The sequence below is a fragment of the Rhinolophus hipposideros genome (genome assembly GCF_964194185.1).
Source record: "Rhinolophus hipposideros genome assembly, chromosome: 11".
NCBI lineage: Eukaryota > Metazoa > Chordata > Mammalia > Chiroptera > Rhinolophidae > Rhinolophus > Rhinolophus hipposideros.
The window spans coordinates 65295726-65316989 of record NC_138057.1 but is presented as its reverse complement, the minus strand read 5'-3'; the positions used below and the strand labels follow the sequence as shown (position 1 = coordinate 65316989).

General features: G+C 45.9%; 1 protein-coding gene across 5 annotated transcripts in view; it reads right to left on the bottom strand.

Moving 5' to 3' along the window:
• The window catches only part of RGS3 (regulator of G protein signaling 3), a 139186-nt gene that overhangs the window by 95523 nt on the left and 22399 nt on the right, over window positions 1-21264 (bottom strand). For 2 of the 5 annotated variants that reach the window (XM_081065281.1, XM_081065293.1), the window contains exons 10-12: window positions 2695-2745; window positions 658-716; window positions 261-355 (exon numbers count right to left, since the gene is read on the bottom strand). In XM_081065281.1, coding sequence (XP_080921407.1) covers window positions 261-355; window positions 658-716; window positions 2695-2745 — 205 coding nt within the window. Of the gene's footprint in view, window positions 1-260; window positions 356-657; window positions 717-2694; window positions 2746-12934; window positions 13298-21264 lie in introns of those variants that run through there. The other 3 variants (XM_081065295.1, XM_081065289.1, XM_081065290.1) reach the window with 3 other exon arrangements.

Sequence of the window (21264 nt, the reverse complement as noted above, 5' to 3'; positions counted from 1 at the left end):
CCTACTCTTCAGGGACTGCCAGCCTCAGGCTGGGCATTTTAGTTATGAGAACAAGCCAAGTGAGTCCTTATCACTGTGGCCCTCACTGCTGGGCCGGGCGCCAGGGATGCAGGGACACAAGTGAATGAGAAAACAAAGACACCCTTTAGAAGTCACTGTTTTTCTGCTTAGATCTAGTTCTAGATTTGGCAAACAGAGTTGTTTCCAGAGAAACACTCCTTCCCTCTCCTCTCCAGGGCCCGGCTGTACCAAACTCTTACAAGAAGAAGTGTTCATGGAAGACTGGATCTCTGCAGTCTGGAATGGTCTGCGTCTTCTGACGGCGTAGTCGGTTATCCTCAGGGCTCAAAGCAATCTTGAAGTGGAGAAAAGTAAGCATTGGATAACCCCTCGTGGCTATGAGCTACCTACGCCCGGAGCTGACTGTGCACATCTCCAGGTGAAGGCTTCCCAGGCAGCCTTCACACCAGCCTCTGCAGAGCACAGGGGGGCATCTGCAGTCACATGCTGGGAAAGCATGAGGAGCCCCAGGCCACTAGAGTCAGATGCCAGGACAGGGCCCCACAGTGGGTGGCACCAAGAAGGGGTTCGGTGACATGGCCCCTCACCACCCCCCAGCCCACCCATACCCACCCCTACCTCCAGCTCATCATGTACCTTCACATAGGGGTCACAGATGCCAGGCTCTTTGTTCATCAGGCCTTTGCCTTCAATGACTAAACAGAGAATTAAAATGTTGGGGTGGGTGGGTGGGAAAAATTATTACCAGGCTCTTAATCTGCATAACCACCATTGGATAGTAACCCGCTCTGGTCTACTCCACTCCCACCATCTCCCACCAGCACCCTCACTGAGGCATTAGAAGGTGTGTTCAATCCCCTGAATCTTACAGCTGAAAGGAAACAACATTTATTGAGTCCAACCCCTCATTTAATGGGGAAGATGGAGCTATGATGGGGGGTGGGGGGGCTGGGGCAAAGACAAGAAGAAACTTATCCAAAGTCACAAAGCAAGGAGATGACAGAGCTGGGTTTATATCCACATCTCTTTTCTCCCAGGCCAGTGTTCTTTCCTCCACACAAGACTTCCTCCTGGGAACGGAGGGGCCAGGCCGGAGAACATACCCTCCACAGTGACCTGTGCTCTGGCTGACGGGCAGTAGAGCACAGTAGGCAAAGCTGGGGCCCAGAGGTAGACAGACACAGCATGAATCCCAGCCACTTACTGGCCAGGTGAGCCTGAGCAAGCGCCTCACCTCCCTGAGACTGAATGTGTCATTTTTGTAAGTGAGTTTATGAAAATAAGACCCACTTCCCAGGGTGGTTGTGCGATCAGATGAGGTAATGTGTCTCACGTGGTTAGTACGGAGCCTGGCAAATAAGTCACCGCGCAACCAAAGTTTGTTAAAGAAAAGAATAATAAATAAAGGCAAGGGATAGGTGGCGGTGGGTTGCAGGTCTGGTCACGAAAGCAAGCGTGGCCCATTTGCCTGAGAGCTGCAGAAATCAGACAGCAGATCTGACAGAAGCTGAGCCTCTTCTCTATTTTCTTTCGTGTTATATTTGATAGAGCCCTGGGGTTTGGCTTGGAAGGAGCTCTGTAGTCTGAGGCATGAGGCCTGGGGAGCCAAAGGAGAGAGGGGAACAGGCTGGACGGGATGAAGCCCTGAGACTGGGCTGAAGCCAAACCAAACTGTGCAGGACAAATGGAGAACTGAGGCCAACATGAGCGCTGCAAAAACTGTTTGCACAGCTGGAGTTAGGCTCTGGCGGGCAAAGAACCCCGTTCTGCTGGTCCTTGGGAACTTCACCTTGGGCCCCCCGAGGCCAGGACCGGAGGACCCCAGGCGCCTGCTGGTCTACGCTGCCTGGTACCCTAGTTACTGTTCCTATGTGCGTGCTTCCCCTCAAGGGCGTGGGCCCGGAGGGCAGGATCTGGTCCTGATGAGCCCGGGGGTCTCCCTGGCTCTCAGGGGACGCACCCCCATTCTGGTGAGAAGAAAGACCCTGGATAAACCAGGGGAACACAATGTAGTCAGGGCTGTCTGAGGACACGGGGGAGGAAACAAACAGCACATGCAGGTAGATCAGGGAGTGATTCCTGGAGGGGAAAACAGGAGGCAGAAGGAGCCTTCCTTCCTGAGTCTTAATGATGATGAAGGCAGGCATAGTTCTTGCAAATCAGAGGGAGGGAGGGTTATTTTTCAGAAGGAGATCAAAAAGAAGGCAGGCTATTCCAGACACAAGGAACAGAGGGTGCAAAGGCAAGAGGCATGAGCAAGCATGACGCATTCAGGGGGCGGGAGGTGCACGTAACTGGACAGAACGGGGGTGAAGGGTGCCGTTAGCAGCAATAGCCAGGGAGCCTAGAGAGATAGGCCTTCTGGGCCGAATCGAAGAGTTCAGGCAGCGGGAACCATAACAAAAGCTCAATAACTATTTGTGTGCTGAATGGAAGGGTGAACAAATGGATAAATGGATAGGTGGATTCCATCGCATCAGGAACAGGACCAGGGAAAGGTCCCTAGTAAGAGTCCCAAGTGAATACACTCTTTTTTTTCAATGGACACATGGCAGGACACTATACAAAGATGAGAAAAGAAGCCTTGGCCCATGTAACACCCCCTCCACCTCCAGGTGGGGGGCTGAGTGGCCCACCCTGCCCCTGGTGGGGCTGGCACACAGTCATACTCACTGTGCAACAGCAGAACCCGGTCCTGGGCATCAATCGACAGCTTCAGCTGACCTGAGGAAACAACGACAGAAACAACTTCACCTCGACCCCTTGCTGGATGAAACGTGGAGTAACAGTGACAGGAATGCTCTTTTGTTCATGTGAAGTGATTCAAAGGTTCATTCAGTCTCTGGGTTGGAAGGGAGCTCAGAAGCCATCTAATTCTGCCTCCTCAACACATCAGAAGTCCCTTCTGCTATACCACCAGCAGTGGTTCTCCAGCCCAGGCTTACACTCCTCTGGGGATGAGGAGCTCATTACTTTGCAAGGCAACCTAAAACAAAACATCAGCTCATCCTCACAAAAACCCAGTGGACCTCCAGCAAGGACAGAGGTGAGAGAGGACTCCTCTTCCTCAATGACATGTTGAAAAATCTTGTCAGTCCAACAGACTCTTCCTGGAACCTCAAGAAGCCACTGAACTTCATCTTGAATTTGAACTTAAACACACACACTGGGGAGGCAAGAAGGACAGGCAGGCCTCCCAGCCTGCAGCGACCCCACACATCAACTGGAAAGCCCTTGCATCTGCTCCGTCCATGACAACCATGTCGAGCAGTCATCTGCTTCTACTTGATCACCTCCAACAATGGGGAACTCACTTCCTGAAGTGGGAACCCTTTCATTTTCGAGATAGCTCTGATTGTTCAACGCTCCATCTTTATTGAGTCAAAAGTGGCCTCTCAGTAACTTTTGTTGAGTGGACCTCATTCTGCAGTCTGGGATCTCTCCTCTAGACCAAAGTCTACAGCCCTTCCCACCGCTCCTCATGGCACAATATGACATGCCTCATCATCCCAATTGTTCACCTCTGGATATGTCCCATGGAACTGGGACTTGTGCTTTGTTGCTGGTTGGAGGAAGGGTAGGCAGGATTTGGAGAACAGAAAGGAGAGAAGCTTTGCAGCAGTCCACCAACCACTGTGACCTGGCAACCACTTACTCGTCACACTTCCGGGTGTTTAAGCCACAAGCCCAGGCATTCCAGGCTCCAGCAAACCCTGGTCCAGTTCTCCACCCATCAGAAATCCCTGCTGCTCTCCTGCCCAGGACAATTATTTCAGAAGCCCAGGAGGCCTGTTCCGGTTCCACATCTGACTGATCTCCTCTTTCAGAGCCACAATGTCCAAGGCTGTGAGGTGGAGCTAATAATAGGGGTTATCGCACTCTCTGAGCTGTGTGGGGATCAGATAACGCTGGAGAGTGAGGAGGTCCTTGGATGAAAGACATCAGGAAAATCCATGGTATTATTAGCTCAAGGCCCGAGCAATTACCACTTTGCGGCTCCTTAGAGCTGAGACCCTCCTACAAAAACTGTGCCTGATCCAGTGTGAGATGGGAGAGGGAGGACAGAAACAGAAAAACAGGGCCAAGCAGCCTTGATTGGATCTCATCAACACAAAGGCCTCTATGCTTAACATGACACACTTCTTCTGAAACTTACCAGCGCAGCAACCCCGCACGTCAACCAGAAAGCCAACCCCGGTCGGAACACATGTGGTTTCCAAAGCCGTGGGAACCACTGTGCTAGACATCACTCATCACCTACCAATGGCCCTTTCCCAGAAATCAGGATGGAGAAATCTCCCAACACAAATGTCCCTAATTCCGTTTGACAAACATCTCCTGGGCACCTGAGTGAGGAAGGCGAAATCTGAACAGCCTGGTGCCTGACCTCCGGGAGCTCTCAACCCAGGGGCCTGGACAGGGACACAGGCAAGGCGAAGGGTGGAAGTGAAGACTGGCTCAGAAGTCAGGTTAGTCTGCACAGCTCCACAGCACAGCTCCACACAGTTCGCCTCCAGCCCTGCCAAGCACATGTCCTTAGGGAGGGCCAGGGTGCCCTATACGCTGTTACAGCAGAGGAACTGGACCCAGCAGACCAGGTTCCCGGCCTTAGTGCCGGGCATACACTACCACAGCCATGCCTGTCCCATCCTCCCCACTTAGCCCATTCCATCAGATGTCTGAGGCCCCTGAAGCCGTCTTGTCCTACCTTCTCATTTGGTAGCCGAAATAGTCATGCCCAGTGATGGAAGGTGAGTTGCCCAGGGCCCAGAGTGACTAGCATAAGCTGAACCAGAACTGAAGACCAGAGCTCGGCCTCAAGTCCAGCACTGTCTCCTGTGCACCGAGCCCGTCTTCTAGAACACTCACAGCCATCTAGTGTGCACCATTGTATCTGCCCATGCAGCCCCACGGTTCAGGAGCAGAGAGCGCCATCAGGCACAGGACAAGGAACCGCAGCTTTGAGAAGCCAAGAGGTAGCCAAAGAGAGGGCAGGCTCCAAAAAAATGTCCCCAAGTATAGAGAAAGAAACCCCCAGAAGAAGGGAAGTCAGCTGAATCCCTGGGACCTTCAGCTGGTCTAGGTACCAGCTAATCTAGCTCCTCACAAGCCCCCCAAATCTCTGGCCCTGTCAATATCCTATTTCTTCCCAGGCTGAGGATGTGTCCTGTGAGAATACCCAGGAATGTTCAGGCTAAAGGGCCTGAAGTCACCCTCATCGGGATATTCGGGGGCCCGGGGGTGGGGGGCACAGCCCCAATTCCCACTTGGGGACTACAACTGGGCACCAACTCTGTCTGCAAAGGGTGATGGTAATGGGTGGCCACAGAGACTGCAGGAGTGCACCAGGGAGCCAGGGCCCAGAGGCAAAGGGAAAACAGATGGGGCCCCAGATGGCAGGAAAAATACTGGATGAGAGTGAGCTTCAGGAAGCGCAAAGAAGACAACGAACCCAATTTCTGCTGGGCACAGAACTTGAGGAGTGCAGACTCACTGGGCACTGAGGAGAAAACGGTGCAGAAGCCAACTGAAAAAATTCAACCTGGCAGGCCTTCCTCACTAAAGGAACGCCGTAGGAAGATGAACTCTGACTCTTAGGACATCCTCAGAAAAAGAAGCAAGAAGATGGGGGCTACACACATTACTGAACTCAGGGGGCAGCAAGATGTGTCCTAGAGGGAGCCTTTGCCAACCCGGGGTGTACAGAGAATAATATATCTATGAGGGGGCTTGCCTGACTAGCATAAAGCAAAAGTCATCTCAAAACCCAATTCACCCCAAAAGTAATCCTTGTTTAGGAACTGTCATGTTTGAAAGCCACAGGAAGGGGGATAATATCAGGACACATGCACAAAGGAGTTTGGGGTCTATGTGGAGTCTAGCCAGTCACTAACACAGATTTTTCCCTCCATTAGTGGGGATGAGTCTGTCCTTCAAGCAGCATGTACAGAAGGGAGGGAGGGAGCCTAGCCAGCTGCCAGGCACCCCCTCTCTCTGTGGTCCCCAGCCGCCTCAACAACACAGCAGCTTGATTAAGGCTCAGAGAGGGTTATGCATGCTTGTGGATTTCACTCTCTGCCCTCAAAGGCGGAAATGGTAGGTAGGCTGCAGGGTGCTGGAGAACTGGGAGCCACATGGCTGTTGGGATATAGCCCTGGAGAATTTCAAGTGTCTGTTGTTTTGAAGAAGGAAAATCCTGAGGTGCATGCAGAGAAGCAGCCCTGGCTTTCGATGATGCCTGCTGGCAGAAAGAGCTGAAGAGCCAAAGGGAGCAGGGAGGGGGCTGCCGTGGCAGGATAAAAATTATGATGGGACAATTCAACCCCTTTCATTTGACTCTCTCCTTCCTGTGAAACCTGATATTACTGTGGTTTCCCAAGCTGCTTTTCCTTCCAGGAATAGGTTGTTCTAGCCAGCCATGTGTACCGCAGCTAACATCCTGACTGAACCCCTGTGAGAGCCCCTGAGCAAACACTGCCCGGCTACGTCCTTCTCAAATTCCTGACTCACAGAAACAGTGAGAGGATAAATGTGTGTCTTCTTAAGCCAACAGAGATTGGGATAATTTGTTATGAAGCAATACGTAACTAATGCAAAGCCATATTGCCTCCACAGTTGGATGACATCAAACCGATCAATTCTGAAGCAATTTTAAAATTGTTAAGAAAATGCAATTTTAAGATAAATCAGTTTTATGACTAAGGAAACAGAAGACCTCCTGTTTTTGAGAACCTTGGGTTTCTTAATACAGACTTTTTTTTTTTTTTTTTTTTTTACAGACTTTTGATAGTTGCAAACCATACTATTTACCACTAAACTGCAAAATCTGGAATTGCCCCACATTAACCCAAGGGCAGCCCAGCACATTCATGAAAATGCTTCACCTGCAGAGCGGTTTTCTTTTATACACATTTGTGTACAATACTATAACATATAAGAATTCCTATTACTCTGCCTTTCATGATTTCCTTCGGATTGTATTGTAATGATTTTAAGTCATATAAAGTCATATAATTTTAATTCCAAATTATGAGTTTTCCCCCATATTATAAGTTACTCAGCATCCTTATCTATTTCATATCATAGACTTTTTCTCCATAGTTAAATAGGTTATTTTATAATGATGAAGGTCTGTTAAGTGCTTGTGTGTAGCTTTAAGCCACACACACACACACACACCACACACACACAATGGAATCAATAATGTATTTTCAATATGTTTTATATCTATGTTATTTTTTTCACTGTCAAATGAAGTTTTCCAGAAGGACAAGTTTAATATGGGAAACACAAGAGAGGAAGCATAAAACTATGAGCAAAGGGTGGGTTTGGGACTCAGGAAGACTTGGTTTGGATCTTGGTTCTACCACTGATGATCTTTAATCACCAGAGCTTCAGTTTTTTCATCAGTACCATGGAAAGAATAATAACAGTACAGTTCTCAGAGGGCTGTTGCAAAGTTTTAGCTCTCAAAACTAAGTTTTAGTTCTCAATGTAGCACCTGGCAAAGAGAAGGCACCCCCACTGAATGAGGGAGGGAGGGAAGGAAGAAAAACACTCAGAAGAATTAGGAAACATATGTAGGGAACTTTTATTTCTGGAATGACAGACCCACTGAGGAAATCTAGAAATGCTAGACAAAATATTTAAAAGCAGCTTCTTGGAGATGTAACAAGATAGAGAGGAATTATAAAGCAGGATCTGGGGGAATGGAGGTCTGCGGAATTAAGTTTAATGTTTTCCTGGGCTAATTTTCTCCTGGGGGTGTTTTCAAGTTCCAGAGAGGTGACTGAAAGAGAGGTGAGCAGTTTCTCTCTGCCTCTCAGGGCTAGAGGAACAGGAGTTGGAGATTAGGGCTGCCCAGAAGTGGGGTCCTTCTGAGCCCCTACCTTTTGGGGTGGAACCCTAAAGGGTTGATCCATAAAAAAACCGAGTGAACTGTGATCAGACACAGTTCCTCCGGGACTGTTGCTCAACTTCAAACAATCTCAATCTCTAACATTAATTAACATTATCCCAGCTTGCTAGTGACCTCAAGCACCTGGCAGAAGTAAATAAAGATCTTTTTGGAGGAAGATATCATCCTAGGCCTGAATTAAAAAGAAAAAGAACAACTCTGTGCCTACCATTTGTAATAGGCACAGCACACTGAAAACGTAAAGAAACAAAAAGACTGAAAGACATAGGATGGAAAAAGTTATGCCAGGCAATTATTAACTGAAAGAAGGCTACGTAGCTATGTTAACGTCAGTATAAGTAGAATTAATCCCCACTAAAATAAAATAGAAGACTTCATAACAATAAAAGAAGACTTCATTATAATAAAAGTCTCAATTCACCAGAAAAGTAATAATTCTAAATTTGTGTGCTTTTAATATTGCTTCAAAATATATAAAGAACTGACAGAATTATAATGAGAAATAGACAAATTTACAATCATAATAAGAATTTTAACATACCTCTCTGGATAACGGATAGAACAAATGAGGGAAAAAATCAGCAAGAATATAGACTCAGAAGTGGGGTCCTTCTGAACAGCATAATTAGCAAACTTGACCTAAACCTGACATATACAAAGAACACTACACCCAACCACTGCAGACCTGTCCAAGTACACACAGAACATTTATAAAAACTGTGTGCTGAGCCATCAAAGGACCAACAGGATGCAGAGCATGTATCCTGAGCAAATGTAAGATAAAGACGAAAACTAGTACCTGAAAACGCCCAATATTTGGAAATTAAGAAATATACATCTAAACATCCCATGGATACAGAAGAAATGACTAAAAAACTGGAAAATATTTTGAACTGAATGATTAAAAAAAAAAAAAAAAGCTACGTATCTTCAAATATGAGGCTTCTGACTACTGGCAATACTCTACTTTTGACCCAAGCGAAAGTTACACTTTGTGATATGAACTGCACATTATTTGGGGGGACACTTTTCTGTATACATGTTATATTTCATAATAAAAAGGTTTTCAAAAAGACTATATAGAGCAGAATTAGAAAAGTGAACAAAGGGCTATCACTAGGCCAGAAACTGAGAATTTCTGAACGCTCCCAAGCAGATGGACTCCAAAGTACAGAAAAGCCAGTCATTGCTCAGTGCTCTGACCAGTAAATGAGCTCCTGAAAGACAGTTGGATGGGTGTCCCAGCCAAGCCTCGGGGATGTCTCAGATTCAGAGCAGCAAGTGAGCCAGGGGCAGTGGGCAGGGGCTCCAGTTCAGGATCTGCCTTCCCACCGCCCAATACACCAAGCAGCTGGCTGGCATCTGGTCCCAAGCTACATTCTCACTAGACAAAATGGATTTTTATAAAACTCTCTGCGGCCTCTAATGAGAGGCACAAAAAAGAGTGGGACAGGACCCCAGGGTACTGCCACAGAAAAACAGAAAGTGCCCAGCAAGTGGATGCCATTCTTTAGTCTACGCTGCCTTCATCTTCCTGACTTCCCTCTGGCAAACCAAAGATCCCAGACACTCCTTTAGAGCCTACACACAGAGACGCTCCCCATGGCTTTCCCCTTGCAGGTTCATCTGGGAATAACAATTCTAAAAAGAGTGGGGTTATATCATCCAATGTCCACAGCGATCTGGTACTTGAACATGCCCCTTATTGGGGGGCCAGAGGTTGTGCTCATGTGTGCACACACACACGACACATAAACCACAACTCATACCATGTAGTGCTCTCCCTGAAAGAAATTCTGGTCAAAATAATTTTGTCTCTATAGTTTCAGAGATGCTGGAAATTTAGCTTCCCTTTAAATGTTTGTATTCAGCAATACTTGTATCAGACAAAATAGACTTTAAAACAAAAGCTATAACAAGACAAAGAAGGACATTTCATATACAATAGCCAAGATACAGAAACAAGCTAAGTGTCCATCAATAGACAATTGGACAAAGAAGAGGAGGTACATACATACAATGGAATATTACGCAGCCATAAAAAAAGGCATGAAATCTTACCATTTGCGGAAACACAGATGGACCTAGAAAGTATCATGCTAAGTGAAATAAGCCAGACAGAGAAAGACAAATACCGTATGATTTCACTTCTATGTGGAATCTAAAACACAAATGAACAATCAAAACAGGAACAAACTCATAGATACTGAGAACAAACTGATGGTTGCCAGACGGGGCTGGGTAGAAAAGATGAAGAGATTAAGAAGTACAAATTGGCACTTACAAAACAGTCATGAGGATGTAAATAAACTACAGCATAGGGAATACAGTCAAGAAGATTCCAGTACATAAGTGTGGTGCCAGGTGGGTACTAGACTTATGAGGGATCACTTCGTAAGCTGTATAAATGTCTAACCACTCTATTGTACACCTAAAACTAATATAATATTGTCAACTGTAATTGAAACAAAGTAAAAATAAAATTAATTAAATAAAAAACTTTTTATATGTTTGTGCTCAGGAAACTACCAGCTAGGCAGCACCTTCATCTGGTTCTACCAGGGCAAAGCCCCATGCTGAAGGCCAGGTACCTGCCATGCTGAGGAAAGGCCAGGGAACAGAGGAAAACTTTGCAAAGACCTTCCTGGTGAGGAGTCCATGGCTAACAAAACTGACTCTGAACCTACAGCTTCCAAAACTGACTCTATAGCTTCCAAACCTGCCTGAATCGCTGAAATACTTCTGTGGCTTCTTAAAATTAGATTCTCAGGCTCCGCCCCAGATCTATTAAAACATGATATCTGGGAGAAAATCCTAGAAATCTGTTTTTAACAGGCTCCCCAGGTGCTTTTGATAATTAGCCAGGCTGGTAACCACTGATATGAATCTTCACTCAGGAGCAGACAGGCAAAGATCCCTCACTGTACGAAGAAAAGTCAGCAGCCTGGAAGAGGGGTGGCATTTGTCAAGAAAACAGTTAATGAAGGAAACAGGCGAGAACTTTTCCAGTGTCCATCAGTGTCCCCGGGGACATTGAGAGGAGACTGCACACATTAGAGCAAGAGGCTCTCTACCCCACCAGGTTCCTGCCGCCCGCTGCACACTCAGGTCAGGCACTGACTGGTTCAAGCAGCCACCTTCCCTGCTACCCATCCGACCCAGCCCTAGGCCATGGCTGGGCAGGGCTTCCACTCCCTGCTGCACTGGACACGCCTCAACTTCCCAGATCGGGCAGGGCGCTTCATTCAACAGAAGACATGTGGACTGATACAAGCAAACAGTCGCCTCATACCAGTAAGGTAAAGAAGCGGGTTACAAAACTGTACTTACAATGTGATCTGAATTTTGTTAAAATTAGATACGAGAGACAGACAGAGACAGACAGAGACAGAGAGAGACAGACAGACAGACAGAGACAGAGAGGTAAGTCTGAGGATATAAACCGAAAAATGTTAACAATGGTCTTTTCTGGGGAGTCAGATTTCAGATTACAGATGATTCTTACTTTCTTCTTGTCACTAAGTTTTCAACAATGAATACATATCACCATGAGAATAAAGAGGAGAAAACAGTGAAACACAGTTTTACATTTGAATCAGGAAACAGCGAAGGTAGCAGGGTCTCCAGCTTCCTCGTTCTGACCACTCCAGCCCCACCAACTCAGATCATCCCAGACACCTCCTTTGTCTAGTACAGTCCCAAATCCCGGGGATGGGGGGGGGGGGTTCACAGGAATTGCCTCCGAGGGTTGGGAGGATACATGAGATAATGTAGGTAAAGCACGTGGCACAAGGCACGACGCACGGTAAGGTCTCAATAGTGGTGGCTAGTCAATTACTCATTATTATCCTCCACCAACTGGACCAGTAAATTCCAGGACGCCAGAGCACAGCCACTTCTAGGGGCCAAGCCACTGCTTTTCCATCACTTCCTTTGCCACTAGAGGAAAAGGCAGGTTGTGAAGAGCCAAGTGTGTCAACAGAGGTAGCCTGAGAGTAGGGACCCGGACCCTAGGAAGGGCCTAACTCCCCAGGTGCTCTGTCTTTGAAATCTGGGCGAAGTCCACTTATGTTGCAGTAACTTCCCCAACCTTCATAAAGAAAATGTATACAAGTTCAAAACAAATGTGCCAGACAGGTCGCTCAGGTACCAACTCCTGTCACTGGCTCACTGGGAGGCCTTCCTCTCTCTGGATCTCAAGTCTTCACAGAGGAAACATAACCCCCTCTCCACAAGGTGTTGCAGAACCAGTGAGGAAAGGAATGGAGAACTGTAAAGGGCTGTATTCTAGGACCCGGCTATTAGCTTTACTATGGCTCCTGGGAAGGCTGGGTTTGCCTAGACCCTTGGGGTAGCTGCTACCCAGCTGTTATTTCGGGGAACTCAGTCCTGCTACCTAGGGGCTTGGGAGCAGGAACCCACTGCCCATTCCTTTCAAGTCCCCAGAGCAGCCCTGTGACCCTCCTGAGAGCCTGATCACTCCTGGAGAAGAGAATTCTCCCATCTCTCTTGTAGGTCAGATGTCCACTGGAGCAGTCACACTGCTTCCAAGGTTAGCCCACAAGGAAACAAGGCCACTTGGGCTAACCTGGCACCTGCCCTGTCCCTGCACCAAAGGACAGAGAACTGAGGAGAGGTTGAGACGTAGCAACAAGACCTTGATTGAACTCTGAGCTGCTTGCTGATGGGAAACTCAGCAGTGATAAATCGGGTCTCTGAAAGATTAACTGGGGCGTGATTGTGCCAGCCCAGTGAGGCAGAACCAACTGCACCTGGCACCAGCAGCCAGGGAGCAGGTGGTGCCCAGCAGCTTGCACGGTCTGAGCCTGTGTCCTGAGCCCCACCTGGGCAACCGCAGGAGGAAGGGGCCAGAGAAGGTGCCCCCAAACAGAAGGCTCATCTGCCCCCAGCCTCATCTATCACCACGGGGCGCCCTTTCTGGGCGCTGAGAGCAGGGTGCAGCAGTCCTGGCAGCGGGCCGCAGAGGGCACTTACCAAAGGTGGTGAGGTAGAAGGACAAGCCCGGGGGAGCACGCCGGCTCCCGAGGGAGACGCGGTGCAGGGAGTGCTCCATGGCCGCTCGCTCCTGTAACCCGAAGCGACTGTGTTGCTCCACAGTAACCGAGGCAGCAGGTTCACCCGCTCCCCCCTCCCCGCCCCGCACCGGCCTCCCAGGCGGGAGCCCGAGGCCCGGCTGAATCGCGCGTTTGAACGGGCGGGCGCGCCAGGCCCTGATTGGCCCGCGCTGGTTTGAACGGGAAGGTTAAACCTGACAGAGCAGACGCCGGCCAGAGGCGGAATGGCGCTGGCGCCCCAACTGCGAGGGCAGCCACCGCGGCTAGGACCGCAGTCCTCCCCAGGAGCGCGCAGGACCCGGCGGCCACGCCAGGTCTCCTGGCTCCAAGACCGCTCCAGGCGGGAAGTGCCATCCCCACGAGAGGCCCGCAGTCCCTGGGCTGCCCATTCAGGCGCGCTTGGCCTGCTCGTCCAGTTCTCCCAGGCTAGCAATTAGCCCGGTTTGTAACATGCTTTGAAGCTCAGACCTGTAATCACCGGATCGGAGCAAAAGCAAAGGAGCACCCTCCTGGCCCAGGGGCTTTGGAAAAGTGTTCTCCACACTTGGACAGGCCCACCCACCAGGCTGCAGCCTTCCCAACCCTGCCCTCTCTGTCTCCCTCGTGGGCCCCCTCTTGGATGAGAGAAGCCCGGCATAAGTCCAGACCATAGCAGCGTGCTCCAGCCAGCCTCACAGACCCCATCTGCAGCCTGGTGCCATGGGGCAGGACAGGCCCCCAGCATATGAGGGGACCGAAAAGTATACTATGCAGAGAAGGTAGATGCTTTCAGTCTCCAGAGCCTGGTGCGAGGAGGCAGTGCTGGAAGGAAGGTCAGCCCCTGAGCTGTTTTGTCGGCAAACCTTCATGGGACGCCTCCTGGGAGCAGTTTCACACCAAGACATCTGCTCTGCAAATCTCTGACTGTTGCTGCTGTGGGAGGGAAAGTTGCTGGTCTTTTGTAAGTCTAAAAATGGGAAATGTCTGACGTTGCCAAATGGACGTTTGTGACTCAGTGACCCACTCAAGATAGAGTTGGGGGATGCGATAGAGAAAGTGGGGAGAAAAGTTGTGTGTATTGAGTACCAGGTGAAAGGGGCTGAGTTGGGAAATTTACACACAGCATCTCATTAAATATTCACAGTAACCCTAGACAGCATTAGCCCCAATTTACCAGGGATAAATCTGAACCTCAGGCAGGCAGAGTAGGTAACTTATCTAAGGTTGGGAGAGCTGAAATTTGAACCCAGTCCTGTGTGCCCCAAAGGCTATCCTCCTTCTGTTCCTCCTTGGCGTCCAGACCTGCCCCATGGCCAATGGCAAGTGGAAGTAGCAGACCTGCCTTCTTGAGGCAGGTAAGAAAACAAGATCCCACAGGGCCAGCTGGCCACCAGCAGGGAGCTGAAACTAGAGAAGGGGCCCTGAAATCAGCAAACTAGTGGTCAAGTGCAAATGAGTCACATGAAATGTAGGTGGATTGTTTCAATCCTGGCACTTTGGGAGGCCTTGCTCTGCTTTCCCCCAGCCCCCACACCATGAGCACTGCCTTTAGCAGGGGACAAGCTTACCTCCCTGGCCCCAACCCGGTGGCAGATGGACTTACCTGCACCCTGTGCCTGATTCTCCTCCTAGCTGGGGAAGTTTGAGTCCAGGCATCCTTTCTGGGCAGGGAGGTATCCTGGCCCTGCCATTCCATCTATCCAGGGAAAATGGGCCACCTCAGACTCCAGCTACAGGGTACAGACAGGACACTGAGGCTGGGGGTGCTGTAGAGCTGCAGGAACAAGGTGGGAGCATGGGTAGGCACGGCCTGAGGATGTCCCCTGAGAGGGATGTTCTCTCCCAGTCGGAATTAGGAGGTCCACAGGGAAGGGGAGAGTGATGTGCCCAAGAGGACAGTGGCCCCTTCACAGCTCTGCCAGAGGCCCTGCTCTGCTCTCTAGGGAATACTAGAGAAAATTCCCCATACTAGGGAAAATCACCTTGGACTCAGGAAGCTGTGAGCAACCTGCAAATGCACCCTCACGAGTGTGGGGCCCAGCAGGAGAGCTGGGCAGAGTTGCGCTATCTGTATGTGGTCTGGGGTAAAAAGACTGAGGACCACACTTCAGCTCACTCAGGACAAAAAATCCCACTTCACCCCACTCAGGAGAAGAGTCCCACTGCCCTGTAAGTTCCCTCCCAGCTCCTGCCCTACTCAGCAGCTAACCTATTTAGTTGGGAGACCCCAATGCCACTCTGATTCTGATCCGACTCCTGTGGTGGCACCACCTGCACCACCTTTACCACCAACCATAAGGCCCCTACTTAGTAGAGCACTGGAAACTTCCTTCTCTTAAAGGGGCAGGTCACTCTTTTCTCAGGTGAAGGAGGACAGAGTGAGTGGGAGCCTGGGCAGTACCATTGTAGGAGAGACTGGTCCTACTAATCTATTTCTCCTGTCCACAGGGGACATCCAGAAGGTGTCGTGGTTATGGCCCTGCTTTCCCCAAGAAGGCAGGAGAGTTTGAGGACCAAGCCCAGCTTTCTGCCATGCCCTGAGCACTCTAGCGTCCCCTGGCCATTGGCCTCAGTATCTCTCTTACACCTCACACACACCCCGCACACTACACACACATACATACCAGAACACTTCCCATGTATAAACACTAACACTCCACACACACAAACATACCACATACTAGTACATACACACACATAAACATACTACATACATCATCTATATATATATATATGTGTGTGTGTGTGTATATATATATATATATATATATACACAAACCCCACACACTATACATGCATCTTATATACAAGCACATAGACACACACCGCACAGACACACACACAAAAAAAAACCCACTTAAATACGCTACATACATATACCACATTCAGATACAAAGATCGATTGTAGGCATTTTTTAAGACTGTATCTAAAAGAATAAGGACTGCCTGGGTTTGGAGGGAAGGGACTAAATGGATTTATTTGGGTGCATTTTCACCTTAGCTATTAAAGAATCGTAGTTCCTTAAGATATCATCTGGCCCAATAGCCAAATAATTATTGAAAAATAATAATAAAGGGGACTAGGACTACCAAATGTAAATAATATTATAATAATGTAGTACCAGAAAGAAGACAAACAGATCAATGGAATAGAATAGAAAGTTCAAGGAGAAAAATGATTTTATTTAGAATATAAGAAAGATTTTCAAAAGTTTTTAAAGATTCATTTCAAACAGTTAGAAGAGGAACAAGCTACTTAAGATGAAAATCTTAAAAGGAAATAATATAGGGGCGGCCAGTTATCGCAGTTGGTTAAAGCGTGGTGCTCTTAACAATAAGGTTGCCGGTTCGATCCCCTCATGGGCCACTGTGAGCTGCGCCCTCCACAACTAGATTGAAACAACAACTTGACTTGGAGTTAATGGCTCCTGGAAAAACACACTTAAATAAATAAAAGTGTTGTTTTTTTAAAAAAAGGAAATAATATAGTTAAAGTTTAACTTTATTTTGTTTTACAATAGGCTTCAACAATAAAACCAAAGCCTTGTTCTTTAAATAAATAAATAAATAAATAAATAAATAAATAAATAAATAAAATAGAACTCTGTCAAAACAAAGAAAACTACAAGTAAACAGGTTTAGGAGAGAGAAAGATACCCAAAATACAAAGGTAATTTTTTCTATTATAAGAGGAAACCATTGCAACCTTATTTATAAATTTGAAAATCTGAGGAGAAAATGGATGATTTTCTAGAAAGCATTACTTACTAAAATTGATACAAGAGCTTGAAATTTTTAATAGCTCACTAACCATAGATAAAATAGACAAGGAAATCAAAATTCTACCTGACAAAATTATATAAGACCCAGATAGTTTTAGAGGGCAATTCTATAAGACCTTCAAGAAATACATAATGCCAATGGCATTTAAACTGTTTCAGCACTAGAAAAAAATCTGAAAGATTTTTCAGTGCTAGGTACAAGCCTAGGCAAAGACAACAATCAGACAAGGTTAGCAACAGAAAACTACAGACCAAAGGTCAAAGATAAAAATAAGAGTAGAAATTAATGAAATAGAAAACATACATTGAGAAGATCTATTAAAATTATGACCAAACTGGGCCCACATTCTCCCAGTTTTGACACATTCCTGTTTTTAAGGAAAAGCTAGAAACATCTAATTTTTAATGTAATATCTCCCAAATTTTTAATATTGGCTATTCAGTCAGAAATTTTAAAATATTATGTAGGCCAAATAAAATAAATTTCTGCACTATAACAAGTTTGAAATCTCTGCTAGAACAATCTGACTTATGAATATAAACAATAAAATCCTAAAGATTAGCATATTAAAACCAGCAGTATATTTACGATCAAGTAGTATTCATTCCAGGATTGCAAAGGTGGTTCAAATTTAATGAACCTATTAGTGCAGGGGTTGGCAAAATATGCCTACAAGCTAAATCTGGCCCACTACCTATTTTTGTCGTGTAGAGCTAAGAATGGATTTCACATTTTTAAATGACTGAAAAAAGTCAAAAAAATTAAAAGCTTTTCTATGGCCATAAAAAGTTAAGATTTTTTTTAAATTAACAAATGAATTTAAAGTACTTTTTAAATATATGGCCAATATATACAAAGAAATCTTACAAATCAAGTAAGAAAAATATGAATGTACTAAAGAACATGAATAATCATTGCACAAGAGAGGAAAATAAATGACTAATGCATAAAATACTAGTAACCAAAGAAAGAAAAAATCATCGGGTCCCACCATTTGCCTTCAGGAAATTCAAGCATTTGTATTTATAGATGAGGTGACTAAGGTTCAGAGTTGTTAAATGAATCAAGTTGCTAAAGTAATAAATAAACTGTGGAGAAATAAGAATCTAGCCAAAAAACCACTATAGAATGTCATCTTTCACACCAACCCTCCTGCTCTGAATAGCTGGGGGCAAACTAGTAGGACTGAGCCCTCCGTGGCTACTGACACATTAAAACTCAATTCAACAAATGTCTGCGAAGCTAAGCCCCTGTGCTGTGCTGAGCCTTCCACTGAGCACTGGGGATATAGAAGTGAGCAAGATGGAGCTTGCAATCTAGTGAGACACTGGATGAGTGTTACAACAAAGGAAACATGGCAACCTGCACAAACAGATTAACATCTCACTTAGACTGGGAAGATGGGCAGACTGAGATGATAAAGAAGTCAGAGAAGACGTCTCAGAGAAAGTAACCTGAAGGATGATTTAGCCAAGCAAAGGAGGTAAAGGAAGGGTTATAGAGGCAGAAAGAACAAAACATGCAAACGTCAGAATATAAGAAAAGCATCATACACTTGAGGAACTGAACAATGGGAAACGTGGCAGGGAACTTAGAGTATGAGGGAGGAAGTAATATGCAAGAAGGTAAACATCATACAGGGCTTCATATATTATTAAAAGGAGCTCAGGCTTAATCCTAAGAGCATAGGGCAGTCATCAGAAGATTTTAAGCAAGATGCCAAAAGGTTTTAATTTATGTTTCAGAAAGATCACTCTGGCTAAAGTCTGAAAACATGGATTGGGATGGAGGAAGGGTTGCATGAAGGTTGGAATCAGAAAGTGTTGTTAGGTGAAGGCTTTTCTAGTAATTCAGGTAAAATATGATCGTGGCCAAACTAATGTAGTAGCAGTAGGGATGGAAAGAGGTACAATCAACAGGACTTGGTGATTGATTGAAAGATAAAATGCAAGGACTCCTTGCTTGAGAAATTGAATGTCTAGAAGTACCCTTTACAGAAATGGAAGGGCTGAACTGAGGGGAGACTTGATGAGTTCGACTATGAGCCTGCTAAGGTTGAGTTACCTATGTGCTGTCCACGTGAAAATGTCAAGTGAACTGTTGAATATGCTGGACAGAGGTTCAGGAAAAATCCTTAGGCTACAAATTCAGATTTAGGAATTCCCAGTCAAGCCATGGGCATTAATAAGAGAGCCCAAGAAGAATGTTTAATGTGAGAAGAGCCAAGAATACTAACGGAAAAGACAGGCAGAGGAAGAAAGGCTAGAAAGGGAGAAGGAAAGTCATAGTGTACTGAGAGGGAGATTATAGTCAACGATGTCCAATAACATTGGAGAGGTCAAGTAAGTTAACAACTGAGGAGTGTCCATTGGATTTAGCAACAAGGCAATCGCTGTTGACCTTCCATCCCAGAATAAAATGCTGGGAGGCAACAGCTCCACATGAATGAAAATGTACCAAACTCACTCTAAAAGGAAAAATACCCTGGACTCAAAGCCAGAGAATATTGGGATTCTTGGGTCAGCTTTTTTTCTTTTTTGTCCTAAATTTAAGCAGCTGGAATGCTTTGTTAAGTGGTATTTTATTCACCCTTGAAATGCAGGATTTGCCTTTTAAAAGTACGTCTGCAATTCATGTTCAAGTTAGAACACAGTATCTTGGGGTAGTGGTTCTCAGAAGCAGACGCTGGTTGCTGTAAATACCACTGAGAAACTTTCATTTGCCTCAGATATAGAAGAAGCCTTTGGTGACCTAACGGAACCAAGTAAAAATTTCAAGATTTCAAGTGAGCTGAGAGGTGTTATTTCAAAGTAGAAGAGATGAAAACCTTCACTGCCAAAGGAATATGAAAGAGTAAGTTGAGTTCAAAGATAAAAGCCAAAGACTTGAAAAGAGCCAAAATAGAAAAGCAGAGTCCCCTGTCCCTCCTAGAATGGTTCAGTGTCCTTGTACTTATGTTGGAAACCCTTTTAGCCTCTTCAGTAAGCACCCCTTTTCCTTACCTGATAACAAGCAACTTGGGTTGGCTTGGTCAAAGGCTCCAGAGGCCCACAAAACATTTTCCAAACTTAAAGAATAACAGAAACTTCTGCCTCCTGCCAAGATGGAGCAATCTCTTAGGACTGAATCTAATCCAGAAACTGGATTTTCCTTCTCACCTGAAATAACGAAAAGACTGGACGACATATGAAAAGATGTTGGACACCAAGCAACAAAGGACAATGATTCCTGAGAAACAGAAAATCAGCAAGGAGAGTGTTACGATTGCCCCCAGCTTATTGCCTGGAGAGCTGTCTGGACAAGAGAGGGTACCCAGGTCAACTCCCTCAGTTGAGAAGTTCAGGAGGCCAAGGCAGCTAGAGTTCACAGGACAGAATATCAGAGAGGAAAAAGTTGCATAGAGAGAGCTCAGGGAACTGCAGAGGGTTTTCCTTCAAATCTTCAGATGAGTGCTGGTGAGCTCAAGAGTGTAAGGAAAGCACCCTGAGGCTGGGGAAAGAACCACCCAAAAGGATTAGAGGGAACAATCTTTGAAGCTCCCACATGATGAGGAATAATTCTTATTCTCTTAAGCCAGAGTAGAAAGACCTAACTCATGGGGCATTGGGTAGGTACTCAGAAGGGTTTTGCCTCAGTTGTGGAGAATAATTAGCCCTAGGCTAAATCATGCTCTGGTTCCATCCAGAAAAGCTTAAAAGCAAGACCCAAAAGGACCAAAACATTTATAAGTAAATTAACTGCATCCTAGAACAAGCTCAAAAATATTTATAGGCATACAAAAATATCCAACACCCACAAGGTAAAATTCACAATGTCTGGTATCCAATAAAAAGTTACCAGGCATGTAAAGAAGCAGGAAAATGTGACCCATAATGAGGAGAAAAATCAATAGAAACCAATCCGGAAATGACACAGATGACAGAATTAGTAGACAACACATTAAAATGGTTATTACAACTATATTCTGTATGTTCAAGAAGCATTTTAAGAGGATGTTAAGTAGAGACATGGAAAATATATAAAAAGGCCAAATTGAACATCTAAAGGTGAAAAATATAACGACTGAGATAGATAGATAGATAGATAGATAGATAGATAGATAGATAGATAGATAGATAGATAGAATGGGATTAACAGCAGATTAGACACTACAGGAAAGAGAAAAAGATTAGTGAACTTGAAGACATAGCAATAGAAACCATCCAAAATGAAACACAAAGAGAAAAAAGACCCACATCCACCCCCCAAAAAAGAAAGAAAGACAACCAAGCTGCTGGACAACTTTCAGCAGCCTAATAGATATATAATTGGAATCCCTAAAGGAAGTAGAAGACAGAAAATGTATTTCAAGAAATACGAAATTTCTCAAATTTGATGACAATTATAAACCCATAAATCCAAGAAGCTCAATGAACCCCAAGCAGAAGAAACATGAAGAAACCTGTATCAAAGCACATCACAATCAAATTGCTTAAAATCAGTGATAAT